This window comes from Microcaecilia unicolor, chromosome 3 (genome assembly GCF_901765095.1).
Source record: "Microcaecilia unicolor chromosome 3, aMicUni1.1, whole genome shotgun sequence".
In the NCBI taxonomy this organism is placed as follows: Eukaryota; Metazoa; Chordata; class Amphibia; order Gymnophiona; family Siphonopidae; genus Microcaecilia; species Microcaecilia unicolor.
This window is the reverse complement of record NC_044033.1, coordinates 459,365,849-459,382,186: the sequence shown is the minus strand read 5'-3', so window position 1 is coordinate 459,382,186 and position 16,338 is coordinate 459,365,849. Positions and strand designations below refer to the sequence as shown.

General features: G+C 40.1%; 1 protein-coding gene across 1 annotated transcript in view; it reads right to left on the bottom strand.

The window, feature by feature from the left end:
- LRRC1 (leucine rich repeat containing 1) overlaps nucleotides 1-16,338 on the bottom strand; it is a 222,038-nt gene that overhangs the window by 150,210 nt on the left and 55,490 nt on the right. Inside the window, exon 2 of the mRNA XM_030198969.1 lies at nucleotides 2,792-2,909. Within this exon, the coding sequence (XP_030054829.1) occupies nucleotides 2,792-2,909 (118 nt within the window). The remainder of the gene's footprint in view (nucleotides 1-2,791; nucleotides 2,910-16,338) is intronic.

The window sequence follows — 16,338 nt, the reverse complement described above, 5'->3', positions numbered from 1 at the left end:
TTCTATATATTGCGCCTAAATATAGGTGCCCCTTATAGAATATGTTTAGGTAGAAATGTTTTCCACGCGGATTTTCTAGGCACCATATATAGAATCTGGCCCTATCTGTTTAAAAGACATCATCAGTCTGTCATCTGTAATATACATTATAACTCCCAATTTGAATATCTGTGCGCTCAACTATTTGAACACTATTTTTTATGCACATGTTCTTTTCACTTTGTATGAACACTAAACGCTATCACTTATCGTTCATATCACTCTCATTAGCTCCCTCAGTTCCAAAAGCTCCAGACAGGAAGCCTTGTCAGTCCAGTTTTGTTAAAGTTCTTTCATCTGGAACAATGCCATTTCTGGAGCTGTTGGAATTGAGGGAGCTAATGAGAGTGATATGATAAGAGGAGTTTGTGTGTTTTTAATTATACTATCGTTTACGGACATGGTTCATAATAAGTATGTGCATAGGGTTAAGAATTTTGTTTTGTTTTTGCTTCATTGGGCTCTTTTCACCAATTTTTGAGGATTTTTCTCCATTTCCCACATTTAACGCATGCTAACCTATAAAATAATGAGCATTAAATAAATTAAATTATTTTATAAGTTAACATGTGTTAAATGAATTTAGGACTAGATTCTATATATTGCGCATGAAAAGTCTGCGTGGAATAAATTTCTGCCTAAGCATATACTATAAGCAGCGCCTAGATTTTAGCACGGTATATACAGAATATGCTTAATTGTTATCCCAGTGCCTAGAACTATGCGCATCCATTTACACCAAGGGAAATGTGGTGCAAATACGAGAGTGTAGATTTATGCGCAAAGGGGTACATTATATAACAGTGTGCATAAATTTTGGAATGCCCATGAAACACCCATAACCATGCCCCATTTTTGGCTCTGCTCATTAGAATTTAGGCGCTCTGTGTTACAGAATATGTCTAGTGAGTTATGCGCGTACATTGTAATTATTGCCAATTAGTGCTCACTATTGCTTAAGTACTGTTAAAAACACTGATTGGCTTGTTAAGTTAATTAAGTCACACGCTTTGTTATAGAATACATTTGGATTTCAGCACAGAACACTAGGCGCAATTTATAGAATTCGGCAGTTAGTGTGCACTAAATTTTTTTAAGGCACACTAACAAACAATGGGATCCTTTTACTAAGGCGCATTAATGAATTAGTATGCGCTAAATGCCATGCAGCCTACGGTAAACCTATGGGCTGCATAGCACTTAATGCACACTAATTCGTTAGCGCACCTTAGTAAAAGGACCCCCAAATGTGCACTAACCAATGCACATCCCTAGTTCTCAGCTCTGCTGCATGTATAGCTCACTACGCCTGCGCCTGAACGTCTATGAAAAAGGTATGGGATTTGCATTACAAGACGTATGAGGAGAGACTTGCTGAACTAAACATGTATACTCTGGAGGAAAGGAGAAACAGGGGAGATATGATACAGATGTTCAAATATTTGAAAGGTATTAATCTGCAAACAAACCTTTTCTGGAGATGGGAAGGCGGTAGAACGAGAGGACATGAAATGACATTGAAGGGGGGCAGACTCAAGAAAAATGTCAGGAAGTATTTTTTCACGGAGAGAGTAGTGGATGCTTGGAATGCCCTCCCGTGGGAGGTGGTGGAAATGAAAACGATAACGGAATTCAAACATGTGTGGGATAAGCATAAAGGAATCCTGTGCAGAAGGAATGGATCCTCAGGAGCTTAGTCGAGATCGGGAGGTGGGGCTGGTGGTTGGGAGGCGGGGATAGTGCTGGGCAGACTTATACGGTCTGTGCCAGAGCCGGTGGTGGGAGGCGGGACTGGTGGTTGGGAGGCAGGGATAGTGCTGGGCAGACTTATACGGTCTGTGCCAGAGCCGGTGGTGGGAGGCAGGGATAGTGCTGGGCAGACTTATACGGTCTGTGCCAGAGCCGGTGGTGGGAGGCGGGGCTGGTGGTTGGGAGGCGGGGATAGTGCTGGGCAGACTTATACGATCTGTGCCAGAGCCGGTGGTTGGGAGGCGGGGCTGGTGGTTGGGAGGCAGGGATAGTGCTGGGCAGACTTATACGGTCTGTGCCCTGAAGAGCACAGGTACAAATCATTCTGCCCAACAAGACAACTCATAAGTGCTACTTTTTGTGTATACCCTACTTTGGATGGACCATGCAGGTCTTTTTCTGCCGTCATCTACTATGTTACTATGACTTGTATTCAAGCAACAAACAAAATTGCTTATACGTGTTTTGTAACCTGCTCATTCTGCACTGAATAAGTATTATTACTACAACCTCAATAACACTATTTTTTTTATCATTTGCATTATTATTATTATTGTTACTCTTTCATTTTGCACTACCCATGAGAACTGCAAACTGAGAGCACACGTAGACGTCTTCATTTAATTCTACAGCAGGTTACAAAAACACAGGAATTAATAAATGTTCTTTCGTCAAACAAATCAACAGATTAATTGCTCAAATTGCCAACAAAACTACAACCAGCACAGCCACAGTGGTATATTTTTTTTTCCATAGCTTTTTTTCTCCATATTTGTACATACTAATAGGTTACGAAAATTGAAGAATATCTTGTCTGTTGGCCTTAAGTGAAATTACTATGGGGAAATGCATACTGTGGTTGTTTGCATAACCTCTCACTAGTCCGAATCCATATAATTAAGTGGCATGAACTAAACATGGACTGTGCTTATTCCTAGCTATATATCCAGAGCTTTCCGGAAGAAAATTCACATCACATTTTTTTGTCAGTCCTTTCACTCACCATTCCGAGAGATATCAAGTTCCACCAATTGCATGAAGTTTGCTATTTCAGGAGGGAGATGCTGAATTTCATTATCGCTAAGTCCAAGTTTCCGCAACTTTACAAGCTGGAAAAATGGCTGAAAAGAAAAAGGGGAAAAGGGATAGTATTTCAGATATTTGTGAAGTGCATCGTTGTCAAATCAGCATGCAAAAGAATTTCTCTACCCTGTTCCCATCCTGTCACAACAAAAAGTAATGCAACATTTAAAGCATTTAGGGGTCTGTAGTAAAAAGTGGTCTTAACGCACCCTTGCATAGGTTTCTCCACATGCTAATGGTCATGCACCGATTTGCCATTAGCGCTCAGCCATTAAAATAAAATTAGCTTGTGTGCACTTACTACCACCAATTTTCTACGAATTAAGGTCTCCTGTGCTATTCCTGCACTAACCCACTGTGTGATAATGTACGCTGCAGTAACTGATTAGCACAGGAGTGCCCACTCTCCACCCTCCCTTCCCCCCCCCCCCCCCGACAGACACAAATATTTAAGTGAATGGTCAGTGCGCACAAATTTGGCACTGCAGGCCGCCTGAGAGCATCTCGTGATATGCTTTTTTAAGCTACGTTAGCATCTAATACAGCTTAGTAAAAGGGCCCCTTAATGAATAGATGGGGAATGAGGTACATATTCAGGTAGCTGTAGAATAAGTGACACTATCCATTAGCACAGTAGTTCAATCTGGATTTTCCCATGCTAATATTGTGGGAATCCACAGTAAAATTGTCATGCTAAAGTAAAGAACAGTTGGCATACAAATGTATACAGACTAGCTGTATTGGGAATTCCAATCAATGTTAAAAAAATAAACAAATAAAATGTTGCTGCATTTTTTATTTTTTGCTTCATCCTTAGCACTGAGTCTTTACTATGGCTTTGGAGCTGTGGTAAAAAATTGTGTGGGATTTTAAGAATCAGCTGAGAAGTGTAGCACTATCTTGGTAAAAAAAAAAAAAAAAAAAGACCCTGGTGGCCCGAATGACCCACTGCTCCCCTCTCCCCCCAAAACAATCCCCAATTCACCAACAGATGGGCGGTAGGAGCAATCCCTACTCACTCTGGTCTCCAGTGCCACCATCTTAGAAAAGGCCAGGCTTAAGGCCTAGTCCTCTTAGTTGGCAGGCTAAAACCCTACTGCTATGTTCTATTGCTTTCTAAAATAGCAGGTAGCAGGTGAGGAAGAGGATGCTACCGGATGCTTTCCTGAGACTAGGTAAGTATTACTGATCACAGAGACTGACATGGTTTTTTGGTGGCTCTTTGGTCAAGAGACGCCCTCTGCCAGATGCCTGAGCCAGGGTATGCCCTTGATCAGAAAGCCCCCTTAAAGAAGAAATCTTTTTTTCTTCTTTCTGGTCGGTGTACGAGTCAATCGATGTTTAGTACCAAATACCAAAAATGATCTAAATTGATGTGCAGAGGGAAGACAGAATAGGCTGACTTTGGCCTCTACCAGCTGATTTTTTTAATCCTGCATGTCTTATCTTATATTTTAATTCACCTTGAGTGGCACTGGTAAGACACATAATCAAACTGCATATTGAATACTGAACAGGGACTGGCTCATGCACTGACAGGAAAGAAGAAAGTAAAAGGCTTCCACAGATGCAGAAAACTGCTGCATGTTACTCTGGCAGTATGCAGGGCGGTTTTTTATTTTCCTGTCTGCATAGATATTTTAACAATGCAATAACTTGTGTGCCATTAATTTATTGCATTCGGAGTAAAACCTTTTGAAGCACATATTAGGAAACTGTGCTGACGCCTTAATATTCCTGTGACGATCTAGTTTTACAGACATGAGCTGACCATAAGTAAGCCTTCCAGTCCTGATTTAGCCACACTGTATGCATAGAGTTGTAGTTCTGATTTTCCTAAGAACAGTAGGATTATATTTCCATGCAGCTTTATTCAACCATCAAGTATTTGTTTCAATTTAAATTACATGCCTTTTTGGTACCACTCAAGGCGAGTTAAAATATAATAACAAGATGTACAGCATAAAAATAATGCCCCACCAGTTCACCCCGAGCTCTACCTAACCCACCTCTACAAATCTCTCTACTCATACATTCCTCCACCAGCATCACCTCTAGGCATCCAGCAGCCAAGACAACCACTGTACATCACGTAGCAAATTACCAGGCCTTGATCCTTTTCTGAAATCTCAGATATTTTGCTTCCAAACAGCTTACTAGTGCCAGAGAATTTCATAGCCGAGGGCCAAAAAACACAAAGGCTCTATGTCTAGTACTTTGAAAGTGAACATTAGGCAGATTCAGAAACAAGCAATAAGATGGCCGCAAAGGCTTTTATGGTACGTAAAAAGGTAAAAATAAGCCAAATACGGAGGTTTATGCAGATGTATAGCTCACACCGCCTTGAATGAATCTCTATATAAAGGCATTTAGTAAAACCAAATAAATAAATTAAAGAGACAGGTATAAAGCCTTAAACTTTCAACAGATAGAAAATGATGGGATTACAAAATTGGAGAAACGTGATTAAAAATAATTTCTCCTCAGTCAAGCGCCATATTTTAACCCACTGAAGATTTCATATTTATTTCATACGTATACCTGCATGAAGATAGCTGCAATAACCCAGTCTGCTTGCAATAAATGCATGCACAACCATGGTAAGATCCTCCTTCTATCTATCACAATAAATGCAGACTAGCCAAGCAGGTTCAAATCACTGCTGAAATGTTTATCCAAATTTTTAAAAATTAGGGAGTCTCCTAACCACAAGATTAACTAGATTTTATCAATTTCAGCCACACTTGGGACATCCTTGTGAAAAATTGTTATGTGTTGGGCCAACTCAGTGGATCTGAGTGATACAGAGGACCTGACTTCAATTCCCAGCTTAAGTTTTATTTCCCAGGATAGCTTGGGCTATGGATGCTGCAAAGGCAAGAACGGTGATGCATACGGGCTGGATTTAGGGCTACTGCTATTTATCTTTTCTACAGCGCTACTAGACATATATAGCTCTGTACACATTCAATATATGCCCGATTCTATATATGGTGCCTAAAATTAGCGCACGTTAGGCAATGACGCCTAAGTGTATTCTAAATACCACACGTAAATCTATATGCGGGATTTAGAATATGCTTAGGCATTGTTCAGACATGTAAATCTATGTGCGTCTATTTACGCCAACGAAAAGCTGGTGTAAATCCCCGGGTGTAGATGTACGTGCACTGGCTCATATTTTATAATGTGCGTAGATTTTGGAATGCTCACAAAACACCCATTTATATGCTCCCTAAACACGCCTCTTTTTGCCTCCGCGCATTAAATTTAGGCACAGTACATAACAGATACGCATGTAAATTCTAATTTTTGCCAATTAGTGCTCGTTCTTGCTTAAGAGCTGTTAACAACACTTAACAGCTTGTTAAAACAATTAATCTACGTGCGTAGTTATAGAAAACACCTAGATTTATGCACAGAACCACATGTAACTCTAGGCAGAATAAACAGAATCTAGAGGTATATGCAGGTACTTTCTCTGTCCCTAGAGGGCTCACAATTAAGTTTTTGTACCTGGGGCAATGGAGAGTTAAGTGACTTGTCCAAGGTCACAAGGAGTTGCAGTGGGAATTGAACCCAGGTTGCTAGGATCAAAGCCCGCTGAATTAACCATTAGGCCACTCCTCCATGCTTGCAGGGTTTCTGAAGGAGTTGAGGACCATCACTGAAATAACTGGACTGGATATCAGAAAAGAATAAAACAGCTGCATAAATAATCTTCTGATCTGATGTGACCTGGGCTCAGTTCTGGCACATTTTGCACAAATTGTAAAGTATTTGGGGACAAGATAGCCAAACATGTCACTTTTAGGGCGTCTGACTTAATCGAGAAATATATAGAATCCTGGGGAAGGCCCTTCCTATATGCTAGATTTGATACATCTACCTTCTAGAAATGCATCAGTGTCTGCTAGATCCTTCCTCAACTTACACTTTCCAAGTTGCAAGAATGTTAAATATAAATTACTTTTCGCATCAACCTTCTCATACGTCAGCCCGAAATCTTGGAATGTTCTACCACGGCAGCTGAAGGAGATAGATGACCACCAGCTCTTCAAGTCATCCTTAAAGACATATTTATTCAAGAATGCTTATCCCACTGTCAATACTAAATCCTAGCCTTCCTCACTTCAGCCGTGCCCACCAGTCCCCCAACTGCACCTACCTCGACATGCACCCCTGTCTTATCCACATGTTGTTACCCCTTCCTTTGGCTTCCTTGTATCTGTACTCTCCCTGAGATGTAGCCATTTGTAATAGTGTAAGCCACATTGAGCCCGGTCTTGTGGGATAATGTGGGGTATAAATGTACTAAAAATAAATAAATAAATATGTATCATGCTGAGATTTCTGTGTGGAAATCGAAGCATATTCCATAACAATACACATAAGTTAATTGGTTAACAAGATAATCAGCGTTGAAAATTGGATGTTAACCAATTATCAGCACTAATTATCATTAATTAGAATTTACACGCAGAACTGTCTAAGCGTAGTCTGTAACGTGTAGGGTGCAAATTCTAAGTCAAGTAGTTGAAAAGTGGGTGTGGCCATGGGCGGGTCATGGGCGTTTCTAAAATCTATGCACGGTGTTATAGAATACACCCGGTCCATGCATAATTTAGGCATCGGAATTTACACCAAGTTTTACTTGGCGTAACTGCCCCTGACTAAATTTAGTCGCACAGAGCAGTGCTCGAGGTATTCTATATACCGCATGGAAATTTAGGCTTATTCTATAAAGTACGCCTAAATTAAGGTGTACTTTATAGAATATGTTTAGGAGAATTTTATTTCGGTGCCGATTTTTTTGAGCACAATATATAGAATCTAGTCCATTAGGCCAATAATCATCGTTGGTCAGCTGACCAGGATGTGTTTTTTTGCAGCTTTGCATTCTCATGAAACTCTGGAAATGAACCACAGCAGGCTTTTGGATATGGTCGTTTGAAAAATCACAAGGAAAGATTTCTTTTCTTGCATTTCGTTAAAACAAGTGAGCTGCCAGAAATCACTTAGATAGTCTGCACACACAGACTCTCTCAAAGGCACAAACCTTGACCTGTGGATCCCCTATATGCCCTTTTCTTCTTACAGCAACATGATCTACTGCCACATTTTAGCACAGGATTGCGCTTTTTTTTTTAACCTTGGACAAGTATACTAAATTTTAGGTTTTCTATCCAATGACTGAAAAAATTACTGCACACATTATGACTTGCAGACAAGTTAAAGAAGGGTTTCTTCTCCAATTAAAACAACAAAAAGTCACTTTAATACTGCTATTAAAGAGCACAGGGATTGAGTTTATGGGGTAAATTACAACATATAAAAGGTGTTAGGAGGATGTGGATTGGACATGATTATAATAAAGCCTCTTTTTTTATATACTATGTTTGAGTTTTGGCAATTCTCATCCCTACATGTGTAATAAATTTGTTATACTGGGATCCCATCAAATGCTTTCCAAACCACGGAGCCCTTTTACTAAGCTGCTCTGATAGGCCACCTGAGCTAAGACTAGCACGTGGGTTTCCCCGCACGCTGAAGCCACTTTTAGTGCAGACGAAAAACGGCCAATTTTTCATTTCCACAATTAATGGGCATGTGCTAAGTCCTTATTGACACCTATTTAGTAGGCCGAAAGGGCTGACACACTAACCATGCACTAACCAATTAATGCTGGGCATACATACTCTCCACCCCCACAAATAAGCCCCTAGGCGCTACAAAATAAAAGTATTTTTAGCGCATTGGAAAATGTGCATAGATGCCAACACTACCACGGGACATCTGAGCACACTCCACAGTAGTGCATTTTCCTGCTGCTTAGTGTCCACCATTGCTTAATAAAAGGACTCCTATAGCTGTATTTTCAGTCAGTTTTACAGTGTAAGGGTATTAGGTGCCCTATCCTAGGTGAACCTTCGAATTTCTACCCCCTCCACCCCCACACATCACACTTTTTTAAATATCAAATATTAACAAAATATTTTAATATTAATCTTGGCTATATGTGTTGCGATAAGCCTACACTCAACACCAGCCACCTCGCCTAAACAATGTCGCCATCACCTAGCAATTACTGTCATGATATGCACAGATGCAATTGTGCTTTAAACATAAACTACTACCATGGTTTTCAGTCAGAAGAATCTAATTAAAAATTTGTAGTTGGAGAATGCTACGGTTCTCAGACTGGTGCAAGAGTTTCCTGACAAAAGAAGAGGGTAAGCATAGAATATATTTTGAATAAATTGTGAAAAACGGGCTCAACTGATCACCAGGCAGGAAAATGCATGGCCTGATCGGTTCACATGGAAGAAAACATCAGGACAGTTGAAGAACCAGGTAGTGAAGTGACATTGTTTGGGTGTAGTCTTACTGCAAATTTATTCAGGATGATATATCCCAAATTTTAATTGAAACTGGTCATGTTTTGACAGAGTTATGCAGAAAACAAGTTTTGTATAGTTTTTTTTCATTACTTGAAACACAGCGTGAGAGTGGGGTGAGAGAGAGAAAGAGAGAAGGGTCACGCATTTGATATGCTGTGTTTCTACCAAAGCGGTAGATAGACAGAGAGAGAGAGAATTACTCATACAAATAATGAAGGCAATATAATACACATTAAACCAGATTGTGGCTCAAGTGACATCCTTATATGTTGCCAAACAGTCACAACAAGGGTAACAAATGAAAGAGCAACAGACGATGTTGTGACTGTTTGGTTTGTGTGTCTACAAGGGCTACTGTTCTGTTTTTTGTTTTTTTTTTTTTGCCGTATCCTTATACGTTGGTCACTTCCATTCTGCTCCTTCTTTCCTGCTTTGTTAGGGACTGTGTTTGTTCTTCTTCTGCTTCCCCTATTTGAAAACTGCCCATTCTTCCTGAAGGTAAAAGTACACGCTGATGATTCTCTGATTTACATAAGCATAAGTACATAAGCACCGCCATACTGGGAAAAGACCAAGGGTCCATCAAGCCCAGCATCCTATCTCCGACAGCAGCCAATCCAGGCTTCAAGAACCCGGCAACCCCCCCACCCCACCCCCCAAAAAAATGAATAATGCTCAATAGACTTTTCCCTCAGGAATTTGTCCAAACCCCCTTTGTTTGCATGGCTGTCGGCATCTATAGTTTTACTTGGACTGTAGCTGCTCCCCGAAGCTGCAGTCCTAGGTGACTGACTAGTCACCTAATGGTTGGGCCAGCACTGAATCATTCATTTGGGATACGATTTCTGTCATATGACTGCTTTAACCGTACTACAGAATGCACTGAAGTAACTACTGTTTTTATGTCCAACTAAATTATGAGTTATTTTGAAAAGTTACAGTATGCTTGTATATTTGTAGACTATGATCAAGCCAAGGAATTTGTGGACAAGAAATTGTTAGACAGATACCAAGTTCAAAAGATAACTTTATTGAATACATCTGTTGAACAGATTTTTTTTGTACGGTTCAGTCTTTCATATGGAATGTTGGAAAGAATTGTGTAAAAAGGATCAATGCTTCTGTCTATTCATAAGCACTATAATTCTTCATAAAGGGATAAAGTTCCACCAGATTTGGCATGAAGGACAAAAAGTGAATATCTTGAATGAGTATGAAAACTAGACACACTGAATTTGTATTTCTGTAGAGCCCGGTATAAAAAAATATATTCCTGTTGCTTTCCACACCCATACCCCTCCAACAGCTGACTCATACACACACCAGAGATGGAAAAAACTGCGGTAGTTCTTTCTTTAAAAAAATTAATTTGTGTTGACAATTTCTCACAGTTATATTTGATGAAGGATGGTGCAGAAAGGCACTTCCCATGAAACCACCCCTATACTTCACCACTGACACCCCACAAGCAAATACCCCTCCATACAGTCCTGCCCCAAGTACACTTCCACCACACTGATACAATCAAAGAACAAATAACCAATAGCCCTCCCACACACATATACCATCATGCCTCACAATCCCCCCCCCCAAGACCCTAGCTACACAAACACACTTCAATCCACACCTCCTACCCACATATACAACCATACCCCTCCCCCCCCAAAAAAAATACCCTGCATCCCCACTACCCACCCAAATATATATACTATACACATCAACCCCCCCATATAAGTGTACAGACCCCCATCCAGTGGCATATGTTAAAATGAAGGACCTCCATTGCAAGGAGATTTCATTTCAAAAGATCCAGAAACAGCTGCAATGGAATTTTCAGGATATTTCAGAGGGGATATGAGGACTCATATAAAGTGGAGATGTCATCAGATCAATGCGTACATATGGACTATGCACATTCTATATGCTAGCATCCTTAAGTTCTGAGGGAACCTCTTGTTTTGATATTTTAATAAAAAAATGGGAGACAAAGATATTCAGAAGACAGAGTATACATACCCCCATGGAACATGAGTGGAATCTTTCAGAGAGTATAACATTGAGAATCATGTGAAAATGATTCTTTTCTTAAGAATTTAAGGAGGGATTTCTTTTATTTTCATAAAAAATGATTTTGAAATACTAAAAAAAAAAGGTCACAACTATTCTCATGTCAGAATTAATGTAATTTAAATATGCTTGTGAAAGCCAATTTAAAGAACAGAGGTGAGAGATTGGGTAAGATTTATGTGAGGACCTGAGTACTAGCTTAAAGGAACATCTACAGTATACACACCCAGAATGATGAAATGAGAAAACAAAACAAAAAATAAGGTTTGATATCCTTTATCTAGCGGCAACCCCTCCTCCCCCCCCCCCCACACACACACACAACCCCCTGCTCGTGATGCCATTTGCTCTTGCCACTGGTGTCTCCATCTTGAAAAATGGAGGCGTCTGACCCCACATAGTGCATCCTGGAATGCACCAAGCAGGATCAGTCTGCTAAATAAAGGGGGAAAAAATCCCTTATATTGAATAGCAGACCAGCTCAACCCAGTGTGGCCCGGGGAAGCACAGACACTATATGTTAGGGAATTGTTTTTGAAGTCAAGGGAAAGGAGGTCGTGAGGGTTGCCACTAGACTACCAGGGATTTTTATTTTTTAGTTCCCTAGGGATTTTGAGGGGGGGATTATGTCGGGGAGAATGCAGAGAGTGGATCAGGTCAGGGGGCCATGGATTTTGTCTGCAGCTTTGTTTTTATTTTGTTTTTGATTTTTTTTTTTTTAATGTCCCTGTTCTTCCCAGTGCCTGAGCCAATCACTACTCACACACCGACAGGAACAGGGACATTTTGTAATGAGCTCCAGATGAATGACATCATTTTAATGCAGCAGTAATTTGCATGCTCATTGAATACTGCATCCCCTGAGAAATGTTTTCTGAAAAATTCACAGTAGAAGCCATTTGGCTAGAAACTCTACCATGCAGCTTTCTACATCAACCCCTCATTCAGCTTTTTGGTCTACAGTCCCTGGATCATGGAGGCTCCTTGGAAGCTTTCTTTTCAAGCCGTGGGCCTCCCTCCATTTTATTCATACTTTACATAAGTACATAAGTAGTGCCATACTGGGAAAGACCAAAGGTCCATCTAGCCCAGCATCCTGTCACCGACAGTGGCCAATCCAGGTCAAGGGCACCTGGCACGCTCCCCAAATGTAAAAACATTCCAGACAAGTTATACCTAAAAATGCGGAATTTTTCCAAGTCCATTTAATAGCGGTCTATGGACTTGTCCTTTAGGAATCTATCTAACCCCTTTTTAAACTCCGTCAAGCTAACCGCCCGAACCACGTTCTCCGGCAACGAATTCCAGAGTCTAATTACACGTTGGGTGAAGAAAAATTTTCTCCGATTCGTTTTAAATTTACCACACTGTAGCTTCAACTCATGCCCTCTAGTCCTAGTATTTTTGGATAGCGTGAACAGTCGCTTCACATCCACCCAATCCATTCCACTCATTATTTTATACACTTCTATCATATCTCCCCGCAGCCGTCTCTTCTCCAAGCTGAAAAGCCCTAGCCTTCTCAGCCTCTCTTCATAGGAAAGTCGTCCCATCCCCACTATCATTTTCGTCGCCCTTCGCTGTACCTTTTCCAATTCTACTATATCTTTTTTGAGATACGGAGACCAGTACTGAACACAATACTCCAGGTGCGGTCGCACCATGGAGCGATACAACGGCATTATAACATCCGCACACCTGGACTCCATACCCTTCCTAATAACACCCAACATTCTATTCGCTTTCCTAGCCGCAGCAGCACACTGAGCAGAAGGTTTCAGCGTATCATCGACGACGACACCCAGATCCCTTTCTTAATCCGTAACTCCTAACGCGGAACCTTGCAAGACGTAGCTATAATTCGGGTTCCTCTTACCCACATGCATCACTTTGCACTTGTCAACATTGAACTTCATCTGCCACTTGCACGCCCATTCTCCCAGTCTCGCAAGGTCCTCCTGTAATTGTTCACATTCCTCCTGCGACTTGACGACCCTGAATAATTTGGTTTTTCATTCTTCTAACTTGATCCCATCCTCTTGGCTCAGCAGTCTACCTAGCTTTCTCTTTTAAGGTAGCCCTGAGAGGGAATACAGTTAAGGGGAACTGTGTTCACTCGACTCACTCCATCACACCTTCTGTACCTCTTGAGGTGTCTACCTCTTATAGTAGCAGGCTCCACTATTTAGTCTTGAGTAAACTGGTGTGGTAGCCATATTAGCCAACTTTTAAAGGTAATAAATAGAAGTAAATCAAAACATAGAAAAGAAAATAAGATGATACCTTTTTTATTGAACTAACAATACATTTTTGATTAGCTTTCGAAGGTAACCCTTCTTCATACTGGAAATAGGCAAATATTGACAAATATCAGAATATATACATGAAACACAAAAGCATTCCAATGACAGTCTCACAGGAAGAGAGAGGGGGGTAGGTTAGGTGAGAAACAGGCTGGGTGGATGAGAGTCATGGAGAGATTGATGGTTGATAAGAGGGTAACAAAGCAGTAGAATGTTATGGTCTAGGAAACCCAGATCTTTGTTAACACCAGTCTGGTGGGTGTCAAAATATTTCCTCATTTTGATTTCAAAGGTCTTATGTTCCTGGATTGTCTTAACATTTCCTTTTAGAGATGACATCCTGGTTGGCACTGAAATGTTTAATATTGAATCTAAGTAAATTGACCCTTGTCTTTAGCATTGACTTGTTTCTCCAACATAGCACCCATCTTCACACTTTTTGCATTGAATGATATATACCACATCTGATGAAAAGCATGTAAAGAATCCCCTTATGCTGAATGTTTTTCCCATGTGAGTGAACGTAGGATCCTGTGAGATGTGTTGGCATCTCACATCAAATCATAAGGACCATGAAAGAGTTAAATCCCTACCTTATCGGGCAACTGAAAAAGACCTACAAGCAAAAAAAAAAACAAACAATACATTGCTATCCATTAGAAAGAAAAAAAGCTGACTTCTCTCCCGCAGAACCACAGAGAGAACAGCATCTAATCTCGGAGCACAGGCAGACCCAAACAACTTGGATACACTCTCCAATCTACCTATATGTGAATCAGAATGCAAACAAACTAGGAGATCATGAAAGTCAGCAGATGCTTTGCAGGCAAACCTCCACTGACCACACTGATGTAAAAGCAAATCAAATGGGGATAGTAAACATCTCGAACTACCAATTATCAAAGTATGAGATCTCTGTACTCTCAAAAGGACTTTCATTTTGTCCCTCCAGCAAACTGGATGAAATTCAACTATACTCAGACTGGAAGAATTCTTTAGAAAGCTCCGCTTGAAGGTACATTTCCACAAAAAAAAAAGATACTCCCAACAGACTGGAAAACAATTTTAAACAGAAGAACAAGTATTTCACCCCACACAATGGACAAGATAATATACTAGACAACTACATAGAAAGTTTCAGACATAGGGTTAAATCACAACTTTCCCAGAAACAAAAGAAAATTCTGTACAACATGTCTCCACCAGAAAGACCATTAAAAAAAAAAAACCTACAAAATAACCAAAACATTGTCATCAAACCTACAGACAAAGGAGGCTCTGTAGTGATTATGGACACACAAAGATACATTGAAGAACGACACAGACAGCTCTCAGACAACACATACTACAGGAAACTGAGGAACCCACGCAGGATTATACAAAACAGCTGAAAAACATTATCAAAACACTTCCAAAGCAAGTACAGCCACATCTAAAGAAACTCATTCCAAACCATCCTTCTGTGGGCACACTTAGATTTACAATTTACAATTTAGATTGTAAGCTCTGTTGAGCAGGGACTGTCTTTTCATGTTAATTTGTACAGCGCTGCGTAAGTCTAGTAGCGCTATAGAAATGTTTAATAGTAGTAGTACCTAAAATCCATAAACCTGGAAACCCTGAGAGACCAATCATATCTGGTACTGGCACACTTACAGACTAAATATCTGTATTTATAGAGGGGATTCTTACACCTTTTGTGCACAAGACAAACAGCTTCATATAAGACACCACAGACTTTCTGAACAAACTAAAAATATCAAAATGTACCATGCTGTGCTTAATATCACTAGCTGCTGTTCTCTTAATGAATTTGGCATGTGCATGTTTTTTGTTTTGTTTTTTTTTCCTTTTCCTCTCCCTTACTTCTTTTCTTCTATTGCCTTATACAGTTGTTTGTACTGTATTGAACATTGATAAAAATATTAAACAAAAGTGATCATATAAAAAAAAACATCAAGCTGATACCATCAGATACTCTTCTGGTCACAATGGATGTAGAAGCACTATAAGCAACATTCCCCATGCAGATGGCATAGCTGCATGTGATAAATTCCTAAAACCATCCACCCTGGAACACCAATACTCACCAGAAACCATTACAAAATTAATTGAAATCATCCTAACTCACAACTATTTCTGCTTTGGAGTGGAGGAGTAGCCTAGTGGTTAGTGCAGTGGACTTTGATCCTGGGGAACTGAGTTCAGTTCCCACTGCAGCTCCTTGTGACTCTGGGCAAGTCACTTAACCCTCCATTGCCCCTGGTACAAAATAAGTACCTGAATATATATGTAAACCACTTTGAATGTAGTTGCAAAAACCTCAGAAAGATTTCCCTTTCCTTTTAACAATGATATCTATCTGCAAATCATGGGAACTGTTATGAGCACCAGAATGGCACCCCAATATGCTAATCCTTTCATGGCAGAACTGGAAGAGACATTTTGAATACATATCAAACTAAACCCTTAAAATACTACCGGTATATTGATGACATGTTCATGATTTGGAATGAGGGAGAAGAAGACTCTCAATTTTACTGTTCCTTCAATACATACCATTCTACAATCAAATTGAAAATTGACTACTCCTCAGAAAAAGTCAACTTTCTAGACAGCACAGTTTCCATCTGCAATAGCTATATACAAACATCAATATACAGGAAACCTACAGACAGATGCAGCTATCTCCACAA